At 44.3% G+C, this 21918-nt stretch overlaps 7 protein-coding genes across 7 annotated transcripts; 2 read left to right on the top strand and 5 right to left on the bottom strand.

Moving 5' to 3' along the window:
• Positions 1-99: 99 nt before the first annotated feature.
• EAE98_008647 (uncharacterized protein) lies at positions 100-3090 on the bottom strand (the record flags this gene model as incomplete). Its single annotated transcript, XM_038956270.1, has 5 exons — positions 100-977; positions 1032-1776; positions 1836-1995; positions 2060-2259; positions 2320-3090. The coding sequence occupies 5 exons, from the start codon at positions 3088-3090 to the stop codon at positions 100-102; spliced, it is 2754 nt and encodes a 917-aa protein (XP_038807351.1).
• A 1976-nt stretch (positions 3091-5066) lies between these two features.
• EAE98_008646 (uncharacterized protein) lies at positions 5067-9978 on the top strand. Its single transcript, XM_038956269.1, has 2 exons — positions 5067-5730; positions 5871-9978. Exons 1-2 carry the CDS (start codon positions 5515-5517, stop codon positions 9291-9293), a joined length of 3639 nt encoding a protein of 1212 aa, XP_038807350.1. The 5' UTR covers positions 5067-5514; the 3' UTR covers positions 9294-9978.
• Positions 9979-10278: 300 nt separating this feature from the next.
• Positions 10279-11591, bottom strand: EAE98_008645 (uncharacterized protein; the record flags this gene model as incomplete). The annotated part of the gene is made up of 4 exons (XM_038956268.1): positions 10279-10660; positions 10898-11105; positions 11165-11236; positions 11465-11591. 4 exons carry the CDS (start codon positions 11589-11591, stop codon positions 10573-10575), a joined length of 495 nt encoding a protein of 164 aa, XP_038807349.1. The 3' UTR covers positions 10279-10572.
• A 749-nt stretch (positions 11592-12340) lies between these two features.
• Positions 12341-16067, bottom strand: EAE98_008644 (uncharacterized protein; the record flags this gene model as incomplete). The annotated part of the gene is made up of 4 exons (XM_038956267.1): positions 12341-12541; positions 12615-14624; positions 14676-15649; positions 15707-16067. The coding sequence occupies 3 exons, from the start codon at positions 16065-16067 to the stop codon at positions 13347-13349; spliced, it is 2613 nt and encodes an 870-aa protein (XP_038807348.1). The 3' UTR covers positions 12341-12541; positions 12615-13346.
• Positions 16068-16531: 464 nt separating this feature from the next.
• EAE98_008643 (uncharacterized protein) lies at positions 16532-17624 on the bottom strand. Its single transcript, XM_038956266.1, has 3 exons — positions 17344-17624; positions 17221-17284; positions 16532-17155 (listed from the first exon to the last, which is right to left on the bottom strand). Exons 1-3 carry the CDS (start codon positions 17500-17502, stop codon positions 16959-16961), a joined length of 420 nt encoding a protein of 139 aa, XP_038807347.1. The 5' UTR covers positions 17503-17624; the 3' UTR covers positions 16532-16958.
• A 697-nt stretch (positions 17625-18321) lies between these two features.
• Positions 18322-20109, top strand: EAE98_008642 (uncharacterized protein; the record flags this gene model as incomplete). Its single annotated transcript, XM_038956265.1, has 1 exon — positions 18322-20109. One exon carries the CDS (start codon positions 18322-18324, stop codon positions 20107-20109), a length of 1788 nt encoding a protein of 595 aa, XP_038807346.1.
• A 1077-nt stretch (positions 20110-21186) lies between these two features.
• Positions 21187-21870, bottom strand: EAE98_008641 (uncharacterized protein; the record flags this gene model as incomplete). Its single annotated transcript, XM_038956264.1, has 4 exons — positions 21187-21338; positions 21402-21562; positions 21673-21745; positions 21804-21870. The coding sequence occupies 4 exons, from the start codon at positions 21868-21870 to the stop codon at positions 21187-21189; spliced, it is 453 nt and encodes a 150-aa protein (XP_038807345.1).
• Positions 21871-21918: the final 48 nt, after the last annotated feature.

Raw genomic sequence — 21918 nt, 5'->3', positions numbered from 1 at the left:
CAAACTGCAGTTGGCATTTCTAGATTATAAGTTTAGCGTGATTCGCTGTCGCTGGTCCTCGATCATTCTACTCGTCCTACAAATTTAAGGTCGTGGAGCTCAGTGCCATTGGCTCTGTCCCATGAATCCTTCCTCCAATGTTCGATCTTCTAGATTTCGGATAAAATCTCGATTTCTGGTAGGCGCTTGTCCACCCTGAGCAGCTCTGCTCCCCCTTCTTCGCGCACTACCAGGATTTCCATCAGGAACTCCATCAGGTGGAGGTGGATAATACGCAGGACTTGGCTGTAAACGAATAGGTTGGCTAGGGTCAAGATGACTAGCAACTCTTTGTATCGTGACAGGAATACCTCCCTGTTGAACTTCCATTGTCGAAGCACGTTGCCTTCCAGACCTCACAGTAGCCTGCTGATAGAGACTTGGCTGTTGCTGCGAAGGACCAGCTCCATATTGCGCTGGTGGCATCTGTGTTGGTGGTTGCCCCATCATTCCCATTTGGTTATACCCTTGTTGCGTGGGGTATGGAGGTGGGGCGGCTTGGTGAGGAGCCTGATGAGGTGCTTGATGAGGAGCCTGGTGAGGAGCCTGATGGTTGGAGTTTGGAGTGTACATGTTGTTATTGTTGTACATCGGCGGGTGCTGCTGGTTTGGTGGCACTTGGCCATATGAATTAACCGGGACACCGGCATTGTATGAAGCATGAGCTGCAGACTGAGCCTGGGAATGGGCTTGAGCTTGAGCTGCCTGGGCTCGCTGCTTACTCAATGCTTCAGCCTGCTGCTGCTGTGTCGTTCCGGGGGCAGGAGATCTATTTATAGCACTTGACTTGAGATTCATTGGTGGAACGAATGGACCGGTGAACTTTTGTTGAGTGATAAATGGATGTAGCTTGGCCTGTTGTGGAGACCAGCGCTCCAAAGGATTGATGTTGAGTAAACCACGTACAAAGTCGATGAAAGCAACTCTGTTGTTCATTTCTACGATACAGTTGTTAGCCAAAGGTTCACAAGAAGTACAGGGCTTTATCTTACCTCGCTCTATTTCGTTTGGCTTCATATTCTTCCGTGGCATCGCATAAGAACGAATAATCTCCGGGAGGGTGGTAGCTTGGAAGTATTTTTTACTTGGTTGCTCCTTTGATCCATGCTCGCGAGAATACTGCTCCATAGATTTGAGATGGTATGTTCTTCTGCCATAATCATCTACATCGTGCCTCTTCTCGAAGAAGTCTCCGGATTGCTTTCCCATCTCAAGCATCCAGTTTGGTGGGTTTCCCAACATCTCCACTATTCGGGAAACTTGATTGTATTCGGAGGATCCTGGAAACAGAGGGAGACCCAAGAACAATTCAACAACAATACAGCCTAATGACCACATATCGATAGCTGATGAATATGGTAAGCCAAGTAATACCTCGGGGGATCTGTAAAACCTTGACTGGATGTATGTGTATACTGTTTGACGTTCATCACAGGCTGATCCAAAATCGATGATCTTGATGATGGGACTTTCGAGGTTCTTGAGCAAAATATTTTCCGGCTTCAAATCGCAATGGATGAGTCGCGCTTTGTTCAGCAAGCTCAAACCGTTCAAAAGTTGTTGGGCAAAAACTCGCACAAGTGTGGTGCTCAAGCCTCGGAACTGATTCTGCTTGATCAATTCATACAAATTCACACTGAGTAATTCGAAAACAAGACAGAGATGTTGACGATGAATGAATGTGTCTTTGAGCCGCAGTATATGGTGATCATCGTTCTTATCAAGCTTTGTGTTGAGCTAGAATAAAAAGATAGAAGTCAGTGAATGAGGGATACAGTTTCATGACAAGAACTTACCAAGTCTAGAACGGAAACCTCCATCATACTTTGGTTAAAGTATGCAGTTCTATTCTTGACCACCTTTACAGCAACAACTTCCTGAGTCTTGAGGTTCTGACACTTGACAACTTGTCCAAAGGTGCCTTGACCAAGAACATCAAGTATGAGATAGCGGTTTCTGCGAAATGTGTTAGCAGGAGGATTCCTCGGAATCTAGAGTTAATATCAACCTCGAAACATACTTATGAGTAGTTTCCTCAGATCCGAGAATGTCATTCACATAAAGTATATAGTCGCTATCTTCGTTATCGAATCCATCATTCTTGACACCTTTGCTTGGTTTCGTGAGCACTCTGCGGGGATTCCGCGAGGATTCGTACTTGAAGCTGGGATTGCATATCCGATAGGTAGAAGGGAGATGGCTCGTGAGAGCTTGAAGGGGCTGTAATGGGGACTATTTAGCACAATTTTCAATCGTATTGCGCATATTAATGAAGCTTACACTTATGAACCCGCCCTCTGGATTAGCCCTGCGAAACGCCGGTTGCGCATTAACCTTTGGTTGCAAATCAGAAGTAGAACGAATCTTGGTAAATTCAGGAACTGGTCCTCTTCCAGGTGGACCTTGCGCCGACTGAGGTACTGGCCGCCGAGGAGACTTTTGATCATTACCAAACATGTCATTTAGCTGTTGGGTCGCGGAAGTTGGGTATGATTCATTGTTAGAATTCGAAGCATACGGCTGAATGGGAGGCAATTGTTGACGATTAGGATAGTACGCGTTTGGTGAAGAATACGAGGCATTCTTCGAAGGAGATTGTCTGCTACCAGCCCCCGGTGGTGACATGTATTGATTTGAGTTTTGCTGTTGCGTTGCGCCATACGGGGATGTTGGCGATAAAGTCTCCATTGGAGAATAACGTTGAGCCGCCGCAGATGGTTCTTGCGGCGACTGGTGAGATAACCTTTGGTTGCCTGAAAGATGTTGTTGATGGTGAGGGCGCATAGGATATTTCATATTGTATTGATCTCCAGAGTCTTGCATGGCCACATCTCCGTTTCCATCCGTCATCTGAGGAATAGCAGGAGAAGTTGCCAGAGATTGAGGATGTGATCCTAGACCTCCCTGATATTGGTCGTATGTAAAACCTGCTGGAGGTTGGGTTTGGGGGTTCCCGTTATAATCTCTAGCCATTTGGGGATGGGCTGGTGGGGGGTTTCCGTTGTACCTTCTTGAACCTGATGATTCAGAATAATTCTGCCACTGGTCCATTTTGGCGATACTGTGGAGATGCTCGAGATTTTGAGTGGGGGAATTCTGAAGGTATTGGGCACAATTGTCGCCTTTGTGAAGGAATAATCCAGGACGCAGATATGATATGTCGCACAATGTTGTCGAAAGGTCTGCCACCAGAAAGCCGTGGGTAGAGAAACGCGTCGCAATAAAACCAATTCAACCTCTATACAGAGGCAAAAATCGCCTTTGGAGTACCAAATGCTGCTCAATATATCATGGTGAGTGAATAAAAAGGAAGTTGGAGATAGTGGAGTGTAGTAGATGAATTCACTTGGAGACTGGGGGGGGGGGGAATGATGTAGCAAGCAAGTGTCCTAGAATTAATTGATGGATTCACACACACCACCACATAGGATAGGACCCTCGTTGCTTTTCGTAGCCGTAGCCGGGGGGGGGGGGGGATTTGTGAACTAAAAAAGAGTAGCGAACCTGGGAACGGTTTTATTAACGAGTTGCCCAATGGAAGCATGAAATTATTATTACTATTCCTTAGAGCAAAGCAAGATTCCTGGGCACCAAAACAATGAATGAATGGATGGATGGGTGGATGGGTGGGTGGATGGAATAAAGAGAATGTTTACGATGTAGGTAGGTAGGTAGGTATGGATGGGATAGATGGTATGGTATGGTATGGTGTGGTATGGTGTGGTATGGTTTAGGATAGCATTCATATAGACAGGAATTCAACACAGGATAGTACCTATATTTATGATTTGTTTATATATATATACCTAGTATGTACTCGTACATGTGATTGGGATTGGTATAGATGCACGTTGCCCATATGGATGCCCAATGGTTTGGAAGGATGACATTGGCTTACGCAGACAATCGACGCAGACAATCACGCAGTACCTCTTATTGTAAGTCTTACTTTGTATTATACTTTGTATACTATTCATAACCGTGGAAGAGCTTCATGGATACAATCTCTCTATAGGTAAGTATTATTATCATAACATGGTAACGTTCATGTCTATATAGACCATTTCAACTTCCTGTTGGAAAGCGTTTCAAGGAGATCATTAGATGCCTTTGGTGGTTTATGATTATTATTTCATGTGTCAAGCAAATCAAGGTCCAGCCATACCTACCCCCCTGAGAGCATACACCAGAATCCCTAGTAGCCAAATACGAAGTCTAATCTCGAAGCAAAGTCAAAGAGATGCCAACCCATTTTCTTGAAAGGAAGGATGGGTCGTCTTTGTTCTTTGGAAACCCAAGTATCAAATGATCAAATGGTTGTAGCAGTTGGGAAGAAGCTAAAATCAAACAAAATCAAGCAAAATCACCCCTTCAATAAGAATGCCCTTTCTTATTGATCGTGACACCTTTGCAGGAAAATTAATCTATCTATCAAATGACGTTATCTGTAAATCAAATGCATTGAATTCTTATTGATCTGATCATTCACCTCCCAAGAATTACCCCCCAAAGTTTCAAAGATAAGTAAAGTAAAATAAAAGCAAATTTGATGAGTATGGGTGCTCCATCGAATTTATCCCAGTAGTAGGTATGTACTGAGTAGGTAGCACCAGCCATGTGAAATCCCAATCCAACGTTTGGTTCACCGGTGAAGTTAATTGATAATTGACTGAGCCACTTGCCGTATTACATTATATACTCTGTACCTATTCAGTGAATTAATAAGATGCTTACAAAGTACTATATAGATGCTCATCTACGATGTGAGAATGAAATAGATGAAAGAGAAACCCGTCTGTTAAAGATCTAGATTTTATACAACGTAAAGTGCACGTACAATAGGATTGGATTATTAAGATATTATTAATAAGGCTGTAGATCTCATACCACACTTGTACCTATGCTCCTATGGTCCCCTCACACGTGCCTCACTTGCCTCAGTCTCTCAACTCCACGAGCTCCAGTAAGGCTAGCCTCGCCTCCCTCGCGACTAAAATAATTACCACCGGATTTTCACAAGCAATCAATCCCTACCTAGTACCTACATCAATCCAATGACGCATACGGTGAAGAAGCATCCGATATCAATCCTTTTTTTTCTCTTCCCATCATGACAAATGATCGAGTGTATCGATGGTGAAGAGAGACCGCGAATCTTCACATCTTGTTCTCTTCATTGAAGGACGACTTCATTAACTTATTACTATCCGTAAACTATTTGCTATCCTTAATCAAATCCAAGGTTTGTTTTCCGTATCTTAATTAATTCACTTCACCCAGTGCCGTAGTCGCCTCTCATCATTACCTACGGTACCTGCCTACCTAGGTAGTAGTGTTCACCTTCGACCTCCCTCTTCAACCCTTCTACCTGCCCACAAATTATTAATATACACGTTCCCTTTCATACTGTACGGGTTTCCTTTTACAACAATCTTCCATTTCTCCAGAATCAATCAACATCCACTAGGTTGATGAATGACCAACATGAGTTCATCTACCGAGCCTCACAATCGTCGTGATAATTCAACTCATATCAAATCGGAGAGCATGTCTCCACCTCATCACAATGTTAGACTTCACCGAGAACACACTGATACTATCCAAGAAGCTGCGGCCGTTGTTGCCGACGAGGCACTCCTCAGCGATAACGATGTAGATACAAAAGACTACAGTCTTGGATCGGAGAGATTGGTATGTTGAAATGCCCCCCTTCCACGAATTCTACTTCACAGTGTTCAAGGTTATCTCAGACATTCAAAGTGCTCTAGGCCCCCAGGCTCCCCCCTGCTCTAACACCTGCTCCCAAGTATACTAACATTATTCCTAAATAGACTGGCCAGCAGCAACCTCAAGATGAAGCCAGTGCTCTAGCCGGTTTGACTGAAACGGTTCGCAATCAGGATGACCTCGAACGAGACATTACGAACCAAGCCAATCTGGTAATGATCGAGCAAGAAGATCAGCGGGACCAGAAGCGCATTGAAAAGGTTCGGAATGGTATCGAGAAACTCGAGACTCAGAAACATGCCCAAGAACGCCGTCTCAATAATCTCTCGAACAACCCATTGATGCGCCAAAGGTGCATGGATGAGATCTCGAAGATTGAAGCCGACATTTTTGCTTTCAAGAATGACATTACCGACATACAAAAGCGAATCGATGAAAGGCATCAGCACAATGATAACCATGCCGAAGCTGACGCTGCTGGTGGAAGCAGACGAATGCCTAATGAAAGCCAAAGAGAATTCCTGATTCGCACAGGAAAAATTACCCCATTTCAACAAACTTCAGATGCAGCTACCGATCATGTTCAATCGGCACTTACTGATGCGCTAAGGGATGCGGAAGAGAAGGATGACAACGAATCAGGAAATGTTCAAGCGGAGCCTAGATCACATCAGAATCTTCGTCTACCAGGGTTCGCAGATGTCGCAGATACTAAATTGAGTACAACTGAGAGTGAATTTGGTCTTCGTCCTCGAAAGAAGAGAAGGCTCGCCAATAGCTCCTTTGCAGATGTATCTCCCGCTCGTTCACCTCCAGCAGATGATGATGCTTTTAGCCCTGAAGATCTAGCCGATGAAGACGAGGAATTGGATGATGAAGATGACGAAGATGATGCCTTGATGACAGCTCGTACTGCGACTAAGAAGAGGTCTAAGCCGGGCAAAGCTCGAACAGACGAGGCACAGAGCTTGGTCGGGATTGATGATGGAAACGAGAATATGTATCAAGCACGCCTTGCAAAATGGGTGGAGAAACGAAGCGCTGCACGACGACAGCATCTAGAAAATAATCCTCAAAATGAGGAGGATGCAGCTGCAGAAAATTCCCTGGAAAAGGAATGGTTCAAGCCATGCCCAGGACAACCTGATCATGAGTTTGAAAACGGTCTAAAATTGCCTGGTGATATCTTCCCTGCGCTCTTTGACTATCAAAAGACTGGTGTTCAATGGTTGTCGGAACTTTACAATCAACAAGTTGGAGGTATCATTGGAGACGAGATGGGTCTTGGCAAGACCATCCAGATGATATCCTTCTTAGCCGGTTTACATTACAGTAAAAAGCTTACAAAGCCTGTTATTGTAGTTGCTCCTGCAACTGTCCTTCGACAATGGGTTAATGAGTTTCATCGATGGTGGCCGGCCTTGAGAGTTTCGATTTTGCATAGTTCTGGTACCGGCATGCTCAACGTTGGAAATGAAGGCAGACTGGAAGACGAAGAGGATGAGATTCTTTATGGTCAAACAACCAAGAAAGCTCCAAAGTCGCAAAAGCTTGCTCAGAAAATTGTCGATCGTGTTGTCAAGCATGGCCATGTCTTGGTCACCACATATGCTGGACTTCAGACCTATAGTGATACCCTCATCAATGTTGACTGGGATTACGCTGTACTGGATGAGGGACATAAGATTCGAAACCCTAACACTGCTGTCACTATCTACTGCAAAGAACTACGTACACCCAATCGTGTGATTCTCTCGGGTACTCCCATGCAGAATGGGTTAATAGAGCTGTGGTCACTGTTTGATTTCGTCTTTCCTATGCGTTTAGGTACTTTGGTCAATTTTCGACAATCATTCGAAGTTCCTATCAAAATCGGAGGTTACGCGAATGCCACCAATCTACAAGTCCTCACGGCTACTAAATGTGCTGAAACTTTGAAAGATGCGATCAGTCCATATTTACTTCAACGATTAAAGGTTGATGTTGCGGCAGATCTGCCAAAGAAGAGTGAGCAGGTCTTGTTCTGCAAGCTTACGCGACCTCAAAGAGATGCATATGAAATGTTCCTTGCATCTGATGACATGAAATCAATTCTAAATCGCAGTCGTCAATCGCTTTATGGCATTGACATACTGCGCAAGATCTGCAATCATCCAGATCTTTTAGATAAACGATTGAAAACCAAGCCCGATTACAAGTGGGGCAATGGAAATAAATCAGGGAAAATGCAAGTTGTAAAGGCACTCTTGCAAATGTGGAAGGGCTATGGACACAAGACTCTACTCTTCAGTCAAGGTGTTCAGATGCTTGATATTCTTGAGGAGTTCGTCAAGAAACTTGGTGGATTCAACTATCTTCGTATGGATGGTGGTACAGCAGTCAAGGATAGACAAACTCTCGTCGATCAGTTCAACAATGATCCTGACATGCATGTATTCCTCCTCACCACCAAAGTTGGAGGTCTCGGGGTTAATCTCACTGGTGCAAACCGGGTAATCATATTTGATCCTGATTGGAATCCATCCACCGACGTACAAGCTCGAGAACGTGCATGGCGTCTTGGTCAAAAGAAGGAGGTCACCATTTACCGTCTTATGACTGCTGGTACTATAGAAGAGAAGATCTATCATCGACAAATTTTCAAGCAGTTTCTTACAAACAAAATTCTCAAGGATCCGAAGCAGCGACAAACATTTGCTATGAAGGACCTATATGACCTATTTACTCTTGGTGACCAAGATGGTGGGACCACAGAGACTGGTGAAATGTTCAAAGGTACAGAGGTGCAATTCAACAAGACTTCCAGTCCTTCGTCATCTCGTAGTTTGTCTGCCGACCCTGGTCAAGGTGATTCAGAATCCGATCTTCGTAATCTCGCTGGTGTTGCTGAACTCGAGCAATTCAATGATCCTTCTGAGGAGAAAGATAAAGATAACAACGAAGAGTCTAGATTAATGGAAGGCATCTTTGCTCGTTCTGGAGTCCATAGTGCTCTTGAACACGATCAAATCATTAATGGGAAGATGAAGGTCGCGGCAGACCGTGGCATGATTGAGCGTGAAGCTAAGAGAATTGCTGCTGAATCTGCTACAGCACTGAGACGTGCTGGAGAAGCAGCAAGAAGCATTGCACCTGGAACTGTCACTTGGACTGGAGAATATGGATCCGCCGGCAGACCGACTAATGTTAGACGAGGTGCAGGTCCAAGTTCATCAAGTGTTTTATCAAGTCTTTCAAACAGACAAGGTATCACGCAGCCTTCTAGCTCGAGTAGCTCACGCGCTGAAACTCCAAATCGTCCAGCTGGGCGTCAACGTCATGATTTTGCTAAGATGATTGTTGATTTCATCAAGAGAATGGGCGGTTCAGTTCCAAGTCAGGCCGTAGTCAACCATTTTAATCGATATTGTACTTCTGATCGAGTGACGGCTGAATTCAAGCATACTCTAACAGAAGTTGCAATATGTGAACATGGCACGAATAGTAGGATGAGGGCTAAGTGGGTTCTGAAAGATGAATTCAAATAGTTGATACGATTGAGCATTTCATTAGATGTTATCGAGGCGTTCAGGAAAGGGTGGGAATATATATGGAGGTGTAGTAGATGGGAATGGGTGGTAGATTTAACAAATTTTTGTACCATAGCATCTATATGCATGCATTGGCGAAGGGCGTTGGAAGATATCCTTTAGTGCTTCGGTTAGGACCGCCCGGTGGAGTCGGTGCAATAGTCGGATACATAGGATTGTCATCATAGATGAATCAAGAATACAACAATTACTTGAATCAGGCTTCTTGCCTCAATGTTGATATTGGAGTTCTCTTCTCTTGGGCAAACGGGATTTATTCACATGTCAATCTCATCTTTGATGAAGCTCCAAATATCAAGTGGGTAGACTTTCGCATTGATGATATCCATTTTTCTAAATCACTCCTTTTTTGGTACGCAGATCCATTCCTTCATCCATCCATCCATCCATATCTTTTGCCACCTCGCTTCTCTAATTCGTGAAATAACATAGTCGAAATCAAGCCAAACATCAGAACTAGAATGAAACTGAAGACAAATCAAATCAAAATCAAAATCAAATCAAAACTGTCCGTCCCCCTACTATCCCCGCCAAAGAAAAAGAGGAAGAAAGAAAGAAAGAGAGAGAGAGAGAGAGAGAGAAAGAAAGAGAGAGAGAAAAAGAAAGAAATAAAGAAAGAAAGAAAGAAAGAAATAAAGAAATAAAGAAAGAAAGAAAGAAAGAAAGAAAGAAAGAAAGAAAGAAATAAAGAAAGAAATAAAGAAAGAAAGAAATAAAGAAAGAAATAAAGAAAGAAAAAACACACAGCCAGTAATTCACCTCCTGAGTTTTAAGATCCAAGTTCTAAGTTCCAAGTTCCACGTTCCACCTTCCAATAGCCCGTTCACACTCACTTGTGCAACTGCGTCCGGATCCTTTTCTCACTCACACTTTGAGATATTTGTTCACTCGCGAGTTAGGGTTTCTCTGGCTAGGGAGGAAGGAAGGAAGGAAGGAAGGAAGGAAGCAGAGCCAAGTTCTTTCTGGCTGGGTCTCTCGAGTACGTGGTAAGTGGGCGAGGAGGGAGGGAAATGGGAGGTTGAGGGTTGAAGGTTGAAAAGGGGAAGTTGTCGATAATCGGTTCCTGGAGATGAAAAAAATAATTTGGAATGGGTTGGAAATTTGGAATGGGGTTGAAATTTGGAATGGGTTGGAAATCCGGAATGGGGTTGAAATTTGGAATGGGTTGGAAATCCGGAATGGAAATCTGGGATGGAAATCGAAATATCCATATGGTTTAGGTAAATGTACCGAGTTTGTAAACGGTGTTGGGTCCTTTGTCTTCGAAGGTGGTGGTGCTGGTGCTGGTTATTTGGTTCCAGCCGCTGTTTTGGGGAGGAGGGGAGGGTTAGTTTGTTTGTTTTTTGGGGAGTGGAAGGGGTGGAAGGGGTGGAGGGGGTGGAGGGGGTGGAGGGGAGAGGAGGGAAGGGGGGAAGAGAAGTTAAGGGGGATTGGAACGCGAGGTTGAAAATACACATCATCCCCTTCTCCTCATTGATCATCTCTCCCCTCCCCCCTCTAAAAACAACCAAAGACCCAAAGTAAAGAAACCAAAAACTCACAAAAACGCATCATTCCCCTTCTCGGTATCCACAATCGTCATGACCGCAAAATCTCCATTGGGATTATATCCCCAATTTACCTGCCAAGGGCTGGGGACCGGTTTGCCATCGACGAGGCTGCTGCTGCAGGAGAGCGCAGAGTAGGAGTGTGTTTGGGGGGTGGAGGATGTGGGGGGTGTGCTGGAGGAGTCGTTGTAGAGGCAGGGGACTGGGGTGGGGGTGTTAGATGGGGGTGGATGGGAGGATGGGAGGAGAGGGGGAACGTACTATTGACTATGGGACCACTGCTGGGGATCACACTGATAGTGAAGTTGTATGTGCAGATTGTGGCGGTACATGCTGGGTGTGGGTTAGTATGTTTTTCTGTTGATAGAGACTTTTCTTTCATGTCATTTCGTCTCCTTCACATTTTGTCACATCCTCATATTTATCTTTATCTCCCCTTCTCCTCCTCATCCACTTATCCCGCATTTCCTCCCCTAGGAAACAAATCTCCCCTCCTCCTCAAACCATCAAAACATAAAACATCAAACATCAAACCACAACACAAAAAGAATCAAAACTCACGTCTCGTAAACCCCGAAACCTTCCACTGCACATCCGGAATGAAACTTGAAGAACTTACTGCGCCCGGGACCGAGACCGCGAGAGCTGATGTTGCGAATGCGGTGATGAGGAGGAGATTGGTATACATTTTTATTTGTTTGTTTGTTAGGTTTATTTCTGGAAGTTCTTGGAGAGATTGATGATGTTGAGGATAATACTCAAGGATGAAGAAGAAGTGAAGATATGATATGGGAAAAGGGGGGGAGGGTGTGGATTTTATAGACATTTAGAGATTTAGGGTTGGTAGTACATGTCTAGGAGGATATATGAGGATGTCGTAGATTACAATACGAGAGATATCCGTAAATGAAATCTCTATCGACTCATCTACTCATCTACCTACGAAATCGATCATCAGACACACGGCTCGTATCCCATCCCCTGTATCCTAAGTGTCCCAAGTATCTCCTGTATCTGTACCCCTCATTCCCTTTCTCCGCCAGATCAGTACAGGACAATATGACTATGATCTTCTCCTACAGTCCTACAGTAACTCTCACCCTACCATGACCTCATCAATCACAACCGTAACATTGGAAATCCTCGTTCGGTACGAGAAACTCTGTAATCAAGTTTCTATACGAGATATGCATGTAACCCTCCATCTCGCGTACTCGCGTTTGGGGATCATGTCATGATGTTCGAATCTCATCGGCATGGGATTTTGAGTAGGATAGCTCGGTTCGATGGAATGGTGTAGTATAGTATAGTATGGTATAGAAAATCAGATCTTTATACCGCGTAGGTATGAACTGATATGCACACGATACATATACATATACATGTATAGGTACCCAACTATTTTTCGATCTACCACCTCGGCACAAATCCCACCTCACAAAAATCTAACCACATAACACTCCCACACAATTCCTCATCCCCCATCTCTCCACAACCGGGTTCTCCGCATTTCTCCACAAAACTCAAACCTCCCCAGCACCGTACCCGTACCCGTACCTATATCTGTATCACCCACCCATCCGTTCCACCCACCGTACCTACTTCGTACCTCCTCCTCACCGATCGATCACCAACGGTCTAACATACATACATGTTTCAGTCAGCCCTTCTATCACTTTACATTGTGCAACACCGTTGTGGGGGGTCATACCCGAAGTCTGAAGCCAGCATTGTGCGAGGTGAGGTCTGGGGAAATTTTTCATCGGTGGTTGTACAGAGTGACGAGAGAGACACTGAGACGACGGATTTTGGAGATAGATGTGAATGAAAATGCTGATCACCAGGATCTAAAGATTTGGAGATTCCAAGAAGTGATACATTTTGAATCGAATGACGAGATTGTATATTCGGAGCTAGATTAATTGAAGACTGGATTTATTAGAAAGTAAAAAAAAAAGTTGGACAGCGTCCCGTCAATCGTTGGTCTCGAGTGCACATGTAACATGATTGTTGGTGAAATGAGATGAAGTGAGATGTACAAACTAGAGTGCCAAATCTAAAACGTGGAAGCTTCTATTGTTGGTAACGTTATTCGAAATACTAATGGAGATTGGCAGTAAAATGTTTCTCCGGATTGACTGGTAACATATTTTATTGTCTCTTCTGTGCGTGATTGCCTTGAATCCGAAAAAAGTCTGTTTCGATATGTGATACATCTTCTGCCTCGCAAAATGAGACATTAAAATAAGTGATAAAGGTTTAGGAATTCAGGTCTAGGAGCCTTAAATGTAACACCAAAAATATGATCAAAAAATTTCATTCTTTTGTCTTCGTGGAGCATGAACCTAGCTTTTCCTAAGCCCTACATTAAAACGCCTTTGGGCCAATTACAGCGCTGTAAGCAACCCATTCCCAATGCATTAACACATCTATCCATCCGTATTTAAGCTCTGCTACCTACAGCAGCTCCCAAAGCGCCACCGGTAAATTGTGTTCCACCAGCTTGCCTTGGAGCATTGGAGATACCACCACGTCCACCACGGTTACCACCACGACCTCCTCTGTTACCACCACGTCCACCTCGGCCGCCTTGTCTCTCGAAAGCATTGGCTGTGCCTTGTGTTCTTGTCTCGAGTGTACGCTCGTTGCTTTCAATCAAGCCACTAGCTTTGTCGCTGAGGCTCAATGCCAAGCTTTGGAGTCTGCTTAACTCAACACCCTTTCTGAAGATGATCGAGGAGTTGACTTGGTCTAATGCGGCTGCAAGTTCCTCGTGGCTGATCATCTTGCTAACGATGGCAGCAACCTTTCGGTCAGAGAGGTCAAACATTGATGAGAGTCTGTTGACGGATAGAGTATCGTAATAAGGAGCGTATGTAAAGAGATAGGTTCGGAGACCTTCTTCTTGGATTTGCGCTGAGAGCATTGCCTTGATCTCCTCAGGCTTGGCCATAAGTTCCCAAATTTTAATAGAGTGGATAAATTCGGTTGCTCTCTTCCATTCACCTTGGGCCAAGGCCTTTGATGCTTGCATGACATGATCTCTGGTGTTTTCTGGAGGTCCAGTAAAGATTTGACGCTCATGATATTCGAGCATACGTCTGTATGTCTTGCTGATGACTCTCTTCTTGATATCAGGGGATGAGCCAGTCTGTGCGAACAGAGGAATTTCGAGAAGCATGCTGCAGGTGAGGTAAACACATTCAAGGAGCTCGAGGTTAATGTGCATGTGGAATGGGAGTTGACGTTGTTTTTCGAGACGTTCTTGATCTGGTGTGACTTGGTTATATCTTTGAATCATGACACCTTGGGCAAGCAATTCCTTTTGACGGCCGCTGCCACAGATTTCTTGGAGGGTGGTTTGAGCCTCATAGACCAAACCAGCTCGGAAAGCACAGAGACCAACTTGAACAAGAGTACGGTTGAACAAAATTTGACTGTGAACATCGAAAGAATTGATAGTCTCTTGCAAATGGGACATAAGCATCATATCACGAGCCTTGTAATAGTTGTCGTGTAAAGCTTCAAAATAGATTTGGCAAAGCATAGCTCTTGCTTTAGTAAGTCCTTCACCCTCGGTGTTGATGTAGAGGTAATTGCAGAGAACGTTGACCAAGGTCTTGGCATCTTCAACGGAGCCGCGTGGTGTGATGGTGGAATTGAGCTCTGCAGGAACTGCTTTCCAGCAGTTTTCGTCGAGGATCTTGATGACTGCGGATGGCTATAGAATTATGAGTAAAAAATTAAGATACGGAGATGAGATATTACAAACCTTGAAGTATACGTGCTCCAACCTTCTCATGACGACTCTGTTCAAGCTACGTTGAGGCTCGTTCAAGCTGGCGTCCTTGCTGATCTCCTCCTGGTACAACATAGTTCTGACAATGTTGTTGTAAAGATCACTCTCGTCAGAAAGACGTTCGATGTATTCAGCAGTGTGAGGATCAATGTGTTGAAGCGATCTTGTAAGTTCATCATCAAGTCTTTCAACATAGGAGACGACGCTTCCTGGAATCGCGAACTTTGCGCCTTCGGCAACTGTAGGAAGCTTTTCATCATCCTCCCAAGGTTCAGCGGTCTCCACAACTGCATATTCTCGACTTGTCTCAAGCACACTCAGGAGGGTTGCAAATTCCTTCTCTGCTGCCTTCCATTGTTCTTGGGACATGAAAGTTTGAGTACCAGTGGTCATGTCGAATCTCGTTGAAATGAGGGTTAATAGGACTCTGATGCGTTGGTATGGAGTGGCTGCTACTTCGTACAACTTCTCCATAATCTTAATTTGTTCATTGCGGTCGGTGTTCTTCTTTCCTCTGGATTCGAGAATGGTCCTCAAATGCTTGAGAATGCTCTCTGGTGTGAATTGAAGAGTTCGTCCACCCTTACCAACAGTTCCCCACCCTTCATCATCATCATCGGCGGCAACATCCTGTGCTGCAGAAGAGGACTTTGTTTTCTTTGGTTTTGGTGCCACAACTTCCTCGTCTTCTGATTCCATGTACGCGTCCTTATCGGCTCTGAATGATTCTAGGTCCTTCTGGTGCTCCTTGCTGGCCTTCTTGATCTTCTGCTTAACAGCGTTCAAACCGCGAGAATTTGTGGCGTTCATCTTCTTTGGTGTCACCTTCTGCTTTGCCAAGGTCTCATTCATGAAATCCTCCAAATCAGCAATAGCTTTGATGTAGACCTTTGGGATTGTGCCTGATTGTAGAAGTTTGGCGACTTGGCGGTTCAATTTGTCGAACTCTACAACAAATTAATTAGCTAGATTTCCCTGTGATTTCTTGGATAGATTTTACTGACCTGCTGAGATCGATCCCCAATCGTTAATCTTCTCGCCATTTTCAATAGCTTTTGCGGTTGCCTCGAGTTCTTCGAATCGCTTGTTCTTCGCAGACTTGACGACCTTCACGCCCTCATCTCCACTACTCTCGCTATCGGAATCGGAATCGTCCTTCAAGAAAGCGTTCGCTCCGGTCTTTTTGCCAACTCCATCATCGCTGCTGGAATCGGAGTCATCATCATCATCATCGTCCTCCTCAGAGTCATCTTCAGAAGATTCTTCTTCGGGCTGTTCTTGAACTTCTTCGTCATCGGAATAGAGATCCTCCTCCTCGTCGGAGGAGCTGTCGCTGGAGCTATCACCGCGGAAAAATCTAGACATGTTGATGGTGTTGAGATTTGGTAAGCCTAGAGGTGTCGAAAAGGTTGCCCGTAGGATTGTTGATGCGCGGGGCAGAAAAAAATTAAGCGACCTTTTTGGCACCAAAATGGCTTCGTGCCCTAACAAAAAGATCAATAAGTTGAATAGTGGCAAGTACGCATCAACTTGAATTGAAGAAATAAATTATCAAAGTAATAAAGAATCAAGATGACTGACGATTTCGTAAATTCAATTCTATACTATTCACTCAATTTTGGCGTTGGTTGAGGACACAGCTTCAAAGGTCGGAAAAATTATCATAAGCCAATTAGAAATCGGCATCCGATTAGTTAGCACATTGTTCTGAACCTTGAAAGAAGTCGATGCATTGTGAATTTCATTCATATATAATGGATCATCCACTGGTCACACATTTGCATTCATACAATTATTTCAAGGTATGGTACAGATAATAATTACGTGTTTAGATCGTCAATAATAACTGTGACATTGCTCGTTGTATGTTACAGTACTCTGCGATAATGTTGATGAGGCCTGAGCTCAGGAACACAAGTAATCTTCGAAGGTATTCAGCCGCTATTGGGTATTTCAGATGTGCAGAGTTTCTCTAAATAAATCCTGCGGAAAATGTATGAGTAGATTTATGATTCATCGTATATGATTGATCGTAGAATAGAGAAAGGGTACCATTACTGTTGGTAGGAGCATTCCACTCTAGGTTATTAGGATATCGAAATATGTCTTTCCCGCCGTGTGCTATCAAATTTGCCCAACGCCCCATACCAAATATCCCAAGACCTGCCCTCTACCCAAAAGTCCGCAAGTACGCCTAGATTCTATAGCACATTCTCCGGTCTGAGCATGTCGAAATGTATTGTCGCGGTGAGAAAATCATGCATCTCTATCAAGCCAATCAGGATGTTCTGTAACTCTCCATGGTTTTATTCCATGTGGATTCTCAGCTCGACTCTTCTTTGCATGCTCAAAGAGTTTCACACCCTCTTCATCCTTCATCAATCGTGTGAAATCTCGAACTTCCTTATTTGAAGTTGTTGCGGCTTGTTGAAAGGAAGAAAAGAGCTGCTCGGCTTTTTGTATTGGTCAGCTACAAATGTCAGAAGCTGGGAATTGGAGTCGTAGAATTGAAACGTACGTGATTGCTGCTTGGTTGCCAAAGGCGTGAGGAGTCTTGGAATTGTAGATCGTAGATTGCGACACTAAATACCGTGTCAGCTAATGCTCACTGTGATTTTCTTCGGGGAAAGAAGGGGCTGACTTGAATGTGCATTTCCTTTAGAGTTTTCATCGCCTGCTCGAGTTTTGCTTCATCCCATACTTCTTCAGGCTCAGAACCCGCAGTCTGTTGAGCATTTCCACCTACATTTGTTCCAGACTGACCAGAGGCAATCGGCGCAGTTGTTTGACCTGAACTCATCCTTTCAAGGCTGCAGCAATAGCAATTCCATGCAGTGCTCTATTTTTGGCGTACTATGTAGGGATACCGATTTCGATGGAATAAGGAAGCTTTAAACTGATGTCAAAATGGTGGGGCTTCTCCGCCATGTGGGACCCTTGCTGCATTGACTTTGAGGTTACATAAGCGAAAAGGGCGATCAGGTTCAACACATGTTAGAAAGACAATATAATATATGAATAATAAATTTGTACCTTCTTGCAATCAGACAGAGCTAGAATCTAATCTCGAATGGATGCCATCAATCAGGATAACCTCTTGCCTCAAATCTTTCAGAAAGGGTTACTACACATGTGAACTCATGTTTCAATGTCTGGCAACTTTGGGAGAATCGGCCTTTCTGTTATTCCGGAGCCGACCAATATCAAAAAAGTTTCTAGATGGTCACATATTGAAAAAGTCTTCATCAGGAGTACAATGCTACCATTTGCAGATATATCTCATCTGAAAGACTTCTAGATGAAAAGTCCTAGTGGGCTTTAGTCTTAGAAAAACGTTGAGTTAATTTCTCTCAAAATTTGGTAAAGCCGCCAAGTTTGGATTTTACCTCCTCAAAATAATAAACTCCACGCCAACAAACACATTTTGAGTTCGAAGATCCAATCGGCCAAGTTCGGAGAAAAGCGGCCGAAGTCTTATTATTATTTATCTGTTAGTTTTGGTTACTTCGGTAATTATTTTGTGACGTTGAGACTATCCATCCACACACTTATAATTTCCAAAATTGTTTATTCACAAATACCACAATCTTCAGGTTGCTTTATTGCAGGAACTTTCACAATGCCAAACATCGGTGAAGACCCTTTTGTTAATGACACAATTTTGAATAACTCCTCTCCAATTACTATGGACGAGTCGATCTCGGAAACAACCAAGATCGAAGAATCAACAACAAAATCTGACCCTTCTTTCATTCAGCATCAGATTTCCCTACAAAGAAGCCCTTCGACCGCTAAATCACATGTGTCAGTCCTTTCCAGCCAATTATCAATTAAATCCAATGGAAGCAGTCCAAGACTGGGTTTTGCGTCACTTGCTATCACCCATGGCGATGATGGACAGAGGCGATCGCGTGGTGATTCTAACGCAAGTAATGCTGGAGAAGTTAGCAAAACTACACTACTGAAATCAAATTCGCATACTTCGGTTTTGTCAATGAAATCAGAAAAGTCGGTCACTTCTGTCAATGTGGTTGGAAGCTATCCCCTTGGCACGTTAAGAGTCCACTCCCCATCGCCAACCGGAGAGCGTGGTATGGAGCATCACGAAATTTTGGAGCATGGTGATGCCGTCATCATTCGAAACCTTCCAGTCGGTACAATTTTTGGGTATGATACAAAGGCCTATACCATTAAGACTGAGGGAACACTTGAGGGCGTCAAGCAGATCCCGGCGGGTGCTCACTTTTTTTGGGGTGGGTCCGGCAATGGATCTTCACGAACCGGTTTTTGGCTGATGACAATGAAGTTGGCCTCGGATGAATTGGGTGACATTCATGTCTTAAGATGGGATAGTTACCACGAGTCCTTGGAGGAAGAGCTTAGCGAAGCTGAAAAGCGCATCCAAAAGTCAAGCGTCTCTGAAATCGTCAACAAGCTCGAGCCATACTTGAGTGCTCCGTCGACTCCAGATCCCGTCCCCTCTACTTCTACGTCGTCAACTCCCGTTGGCTCTCCAAGTTCTCCAATCACTGCCCACAGTATCGATGACACCGACAAGTGGCGTCGCTTAACCTTCTGCATCAAACACCCCTACCTCAAGAGAGTCACGGGTGGCGAGTGGAATAGTTGGAAAGTCTCGTCTAGTCATGACATCAAAACTACAGAACTACAGGCTTCAAGCGCACCTCGTGACGTTAAGGGTGGCAGCACAAATTTCGACGGAGACGAATTTCTAAACTTCGTTTTCCCAAGAAATGCCCGTACCTTCTCAGAATCTTCTTCAGGTCGCGAGCGCACCGAGCAAGCAATCGATAGTACGTCTTATATTGTTGAGGCTATCGGACGTTGCACATATGAGGACTCTGATGAGATTATTGGAGAGTTACAATTCTGTTACATCACCGGAATGGTCCTCGGCAACCTTGCGTGTATGGAACAGTGGGGTATCATCGTCACCAAGCTATTTGGAGCCTATCGTCTTTCTATGGATCAGCCGGGTTTCTTCCGTAAGGTCATCACCGCCGTCCATGCCCAGTTTATGTATGATGAAGAGGGATTCGACACTAGTATATTCGATCATGATTCTCATCTTGGCGACGATTTGAAGATCGTTCTTACCAAGTTCAAGTCCCGCTTGAATGAACAACTTCTCTCCTACGGTACTAATATTACACGCGACCAAGAGGAGGTAGGTAAGGCATTCGAATCCTTTGAGTCGTGGCTGTGGAAGTGGGGCTGGGATCTACGAGGAAATTATCTTAGGTCTGGAAAATTTCAGCTGGAGGACGGAGAGATGATTGATGCCGAGCTCAAGGATTTCGAAGACGAGGATGAACGAGGTGAGTACGCGCCAATGATAGTCGATCTCGATGAAGAAGGACTCGAGAAGGATCGAATAATTCTGTAGCAATTCAAATCATGTCACACACTGCTTGTACTCTACACCACTTATTACATAGTTCTTATCCAACACTATTTGTCTCCGATACCATCTCCTGCGTTTGCGGCCTCCTCCCTGCTTCCCCATCATTTCTTTCGTTCCCACCAATAGTCTAACCAAATCCTCGTGTTGCGTCTCTAGGTCGCAAATCTGACAAGCCCAAGAAGTCCAAGACCAATCGCATCAGCCGCTCTGGTTTCTCGTGGGCTCTTTGAAACGTATCCTAATCTTCGACTCTCCTTTTATTCGGCTTTCCTTTTCCCGACTTTTTTTTCAACTACTCATTCCGCAGCTTTCTTTTCGAACTTTCAATTCTCAGCTCCCCTGATTCTTCCCCGAGAAACAGGATGAAGCAAGTGTATTACCACAACCTTTTTAATTACAACTTCTTGAGTTCTCGCTTACTCCAAGAGCATATACTCACGATTTAATGGCTTTCTCCTTCGACATTATGATCACTGGATACCCGTTATAGATGGATGGAATAATGGCTTGGTTTTGGGTTGTATTATACAAGGCTGGCATGGAGGGTGTATCTAGGTCGAGGTGCAATGGGAGATGGTGTTCTGAAGAGGCTCATATTAATGGATGTGGCATGGTTTAAGAAGTTCTGAAATGGAGGATTACTTGGTATTACAAAGGGGTCATTTGGGCATGGATAATTCAGCGGTGTATATTAGGATTGATATTCAAGAAGGGCACTTTCGTATATATTTGCGATTGATAAAGTATACAATTAAGATTGATATTCAAGAAGGGCACTTTCGTATATATTTGCGATTGATAGAGTATACAAACACAATTGTCACATCACATGTAATAGGCAGGCGCGATTTGATTGAAGTCATTTGAAAATTCGTGACATTCATGGCTGCACTTTGCTAAAGCGCTTATGTGACAAATGAGACAAGGTCGATCCAAGCCCAGATTTCAGATTTGAGATATGGAGACCAGGCAGTAAATGCCGTTCCCCGCGTAGTTGTCATCAATTGCACAATAAAACCCATATTCTGCTCCATGCGTGTAGCCAAAGAATTGACACGTCTACAAACGACGACCACGACGACCTCCCTTGCGACGGGTGCTGTCGGATGGAGTTGGGGTGACATCCTCGATACGGCCAATCTTCATGCCGGTACGGGCAAGGGCACGGAGAGCGGATTGAGCACCTGGACCTGGGGTCTTGGTTCCGTTACCTGTAAAGAGTTGATATTAGATTTCATTGCCGCAATTTGAAGATTTCTTGAATGTGTTCTTACCTCCGGTAGCACGGATCTTGACGTGGAGAGCAGTGATGCCCAATTCCTTGCAGCGGGTAGCAACATCTTGAGCAGCCAACATAGCAGCGTATGGGGAAGACTCGTCACGATCGGCCTTGACCTTCATTCCACCGGTAACACGGCAGATGGTTTCGCGGCCACTGGAATCACCCAGAAAGTCAGCCTATGAACCTTTTCGTTCCAAAATGTGCAATATATGAAATCAAAACACTAAATTCCTGACTATGAAATTTTGCTGGAGGGTACGTACGAAAGATCAGTGACGTGAACGAAGGTATCGTTGAAAGATGCGAAAATACGGGCGACACCGAAAACGAGTTCACCTGCACAGCGGGGTTAGCAATCCGTACAAAATTCCTCCAGGAATTAAAAATTGCTTACCTTCCCTGATCGAAGGACCAAGGTTGATGTTCTCTTGCGCTGGGCGTGCTGCTTTCTTTGGAGGCATGTTGACGGTTAGTTGCTGAAGGATTGATCGACGAAGTTTTCGAAAATA

This window comes from Botrytis deweyae (assembly GCF_014898535.1).
Source record: "Botrytis deweyae strain B1 chromosome Unknown BDEW_023, whole genome shotgun sequence".
Classification (NCBI taxonomy): Eukaryota; Fungi; Ascomycota; class Leotiomycetes; order Helotiales; family Sclerotiniaceae; genus Botrytis; species Botrytis deweyae.
Note: the sequence above shows the minus strand (reverse complement) of the source record. Positions and strands in the feature narration are given on the sequence as shown.

Coding starts and splice junctions, on each gene's coding strand:
- EAE98_008646 (XM_038956269.1), top strand. CDS start 5,515: ATGACCAACATGAGTTCATCTACCGAGCCTCACAATCGTCGTGATAAT. Junction 5,731..5,870: donor GTCTTGGATCGGAGAGATTG/GTATGTTGAAAT, acceptor ATTCCTAAATAG/ACTGGCCAGCAGCAACCTCA.
- EAE98_008643 (XM_038956266.1), bottom strand. CDS start 17,502: ATGAGTTCAGGTCAAACAACTGCGCCGATTGCCTCTGGTCAGTCTGGA. Junction 17,285..17,343: donor TAAAGGAAATGCACATTCAA/GTCAGCCCCTTC, acceptor CACGGTATTTAG/TGTCGCAATCTACGATCTAC. Junction 17,156..17,220: donor GGCAACCAAGCAGCAATCAC/GTACGTTTCAAT, acceptor CAATACAAAAAG/CCGAGCAGCTCTTTTCTTCC.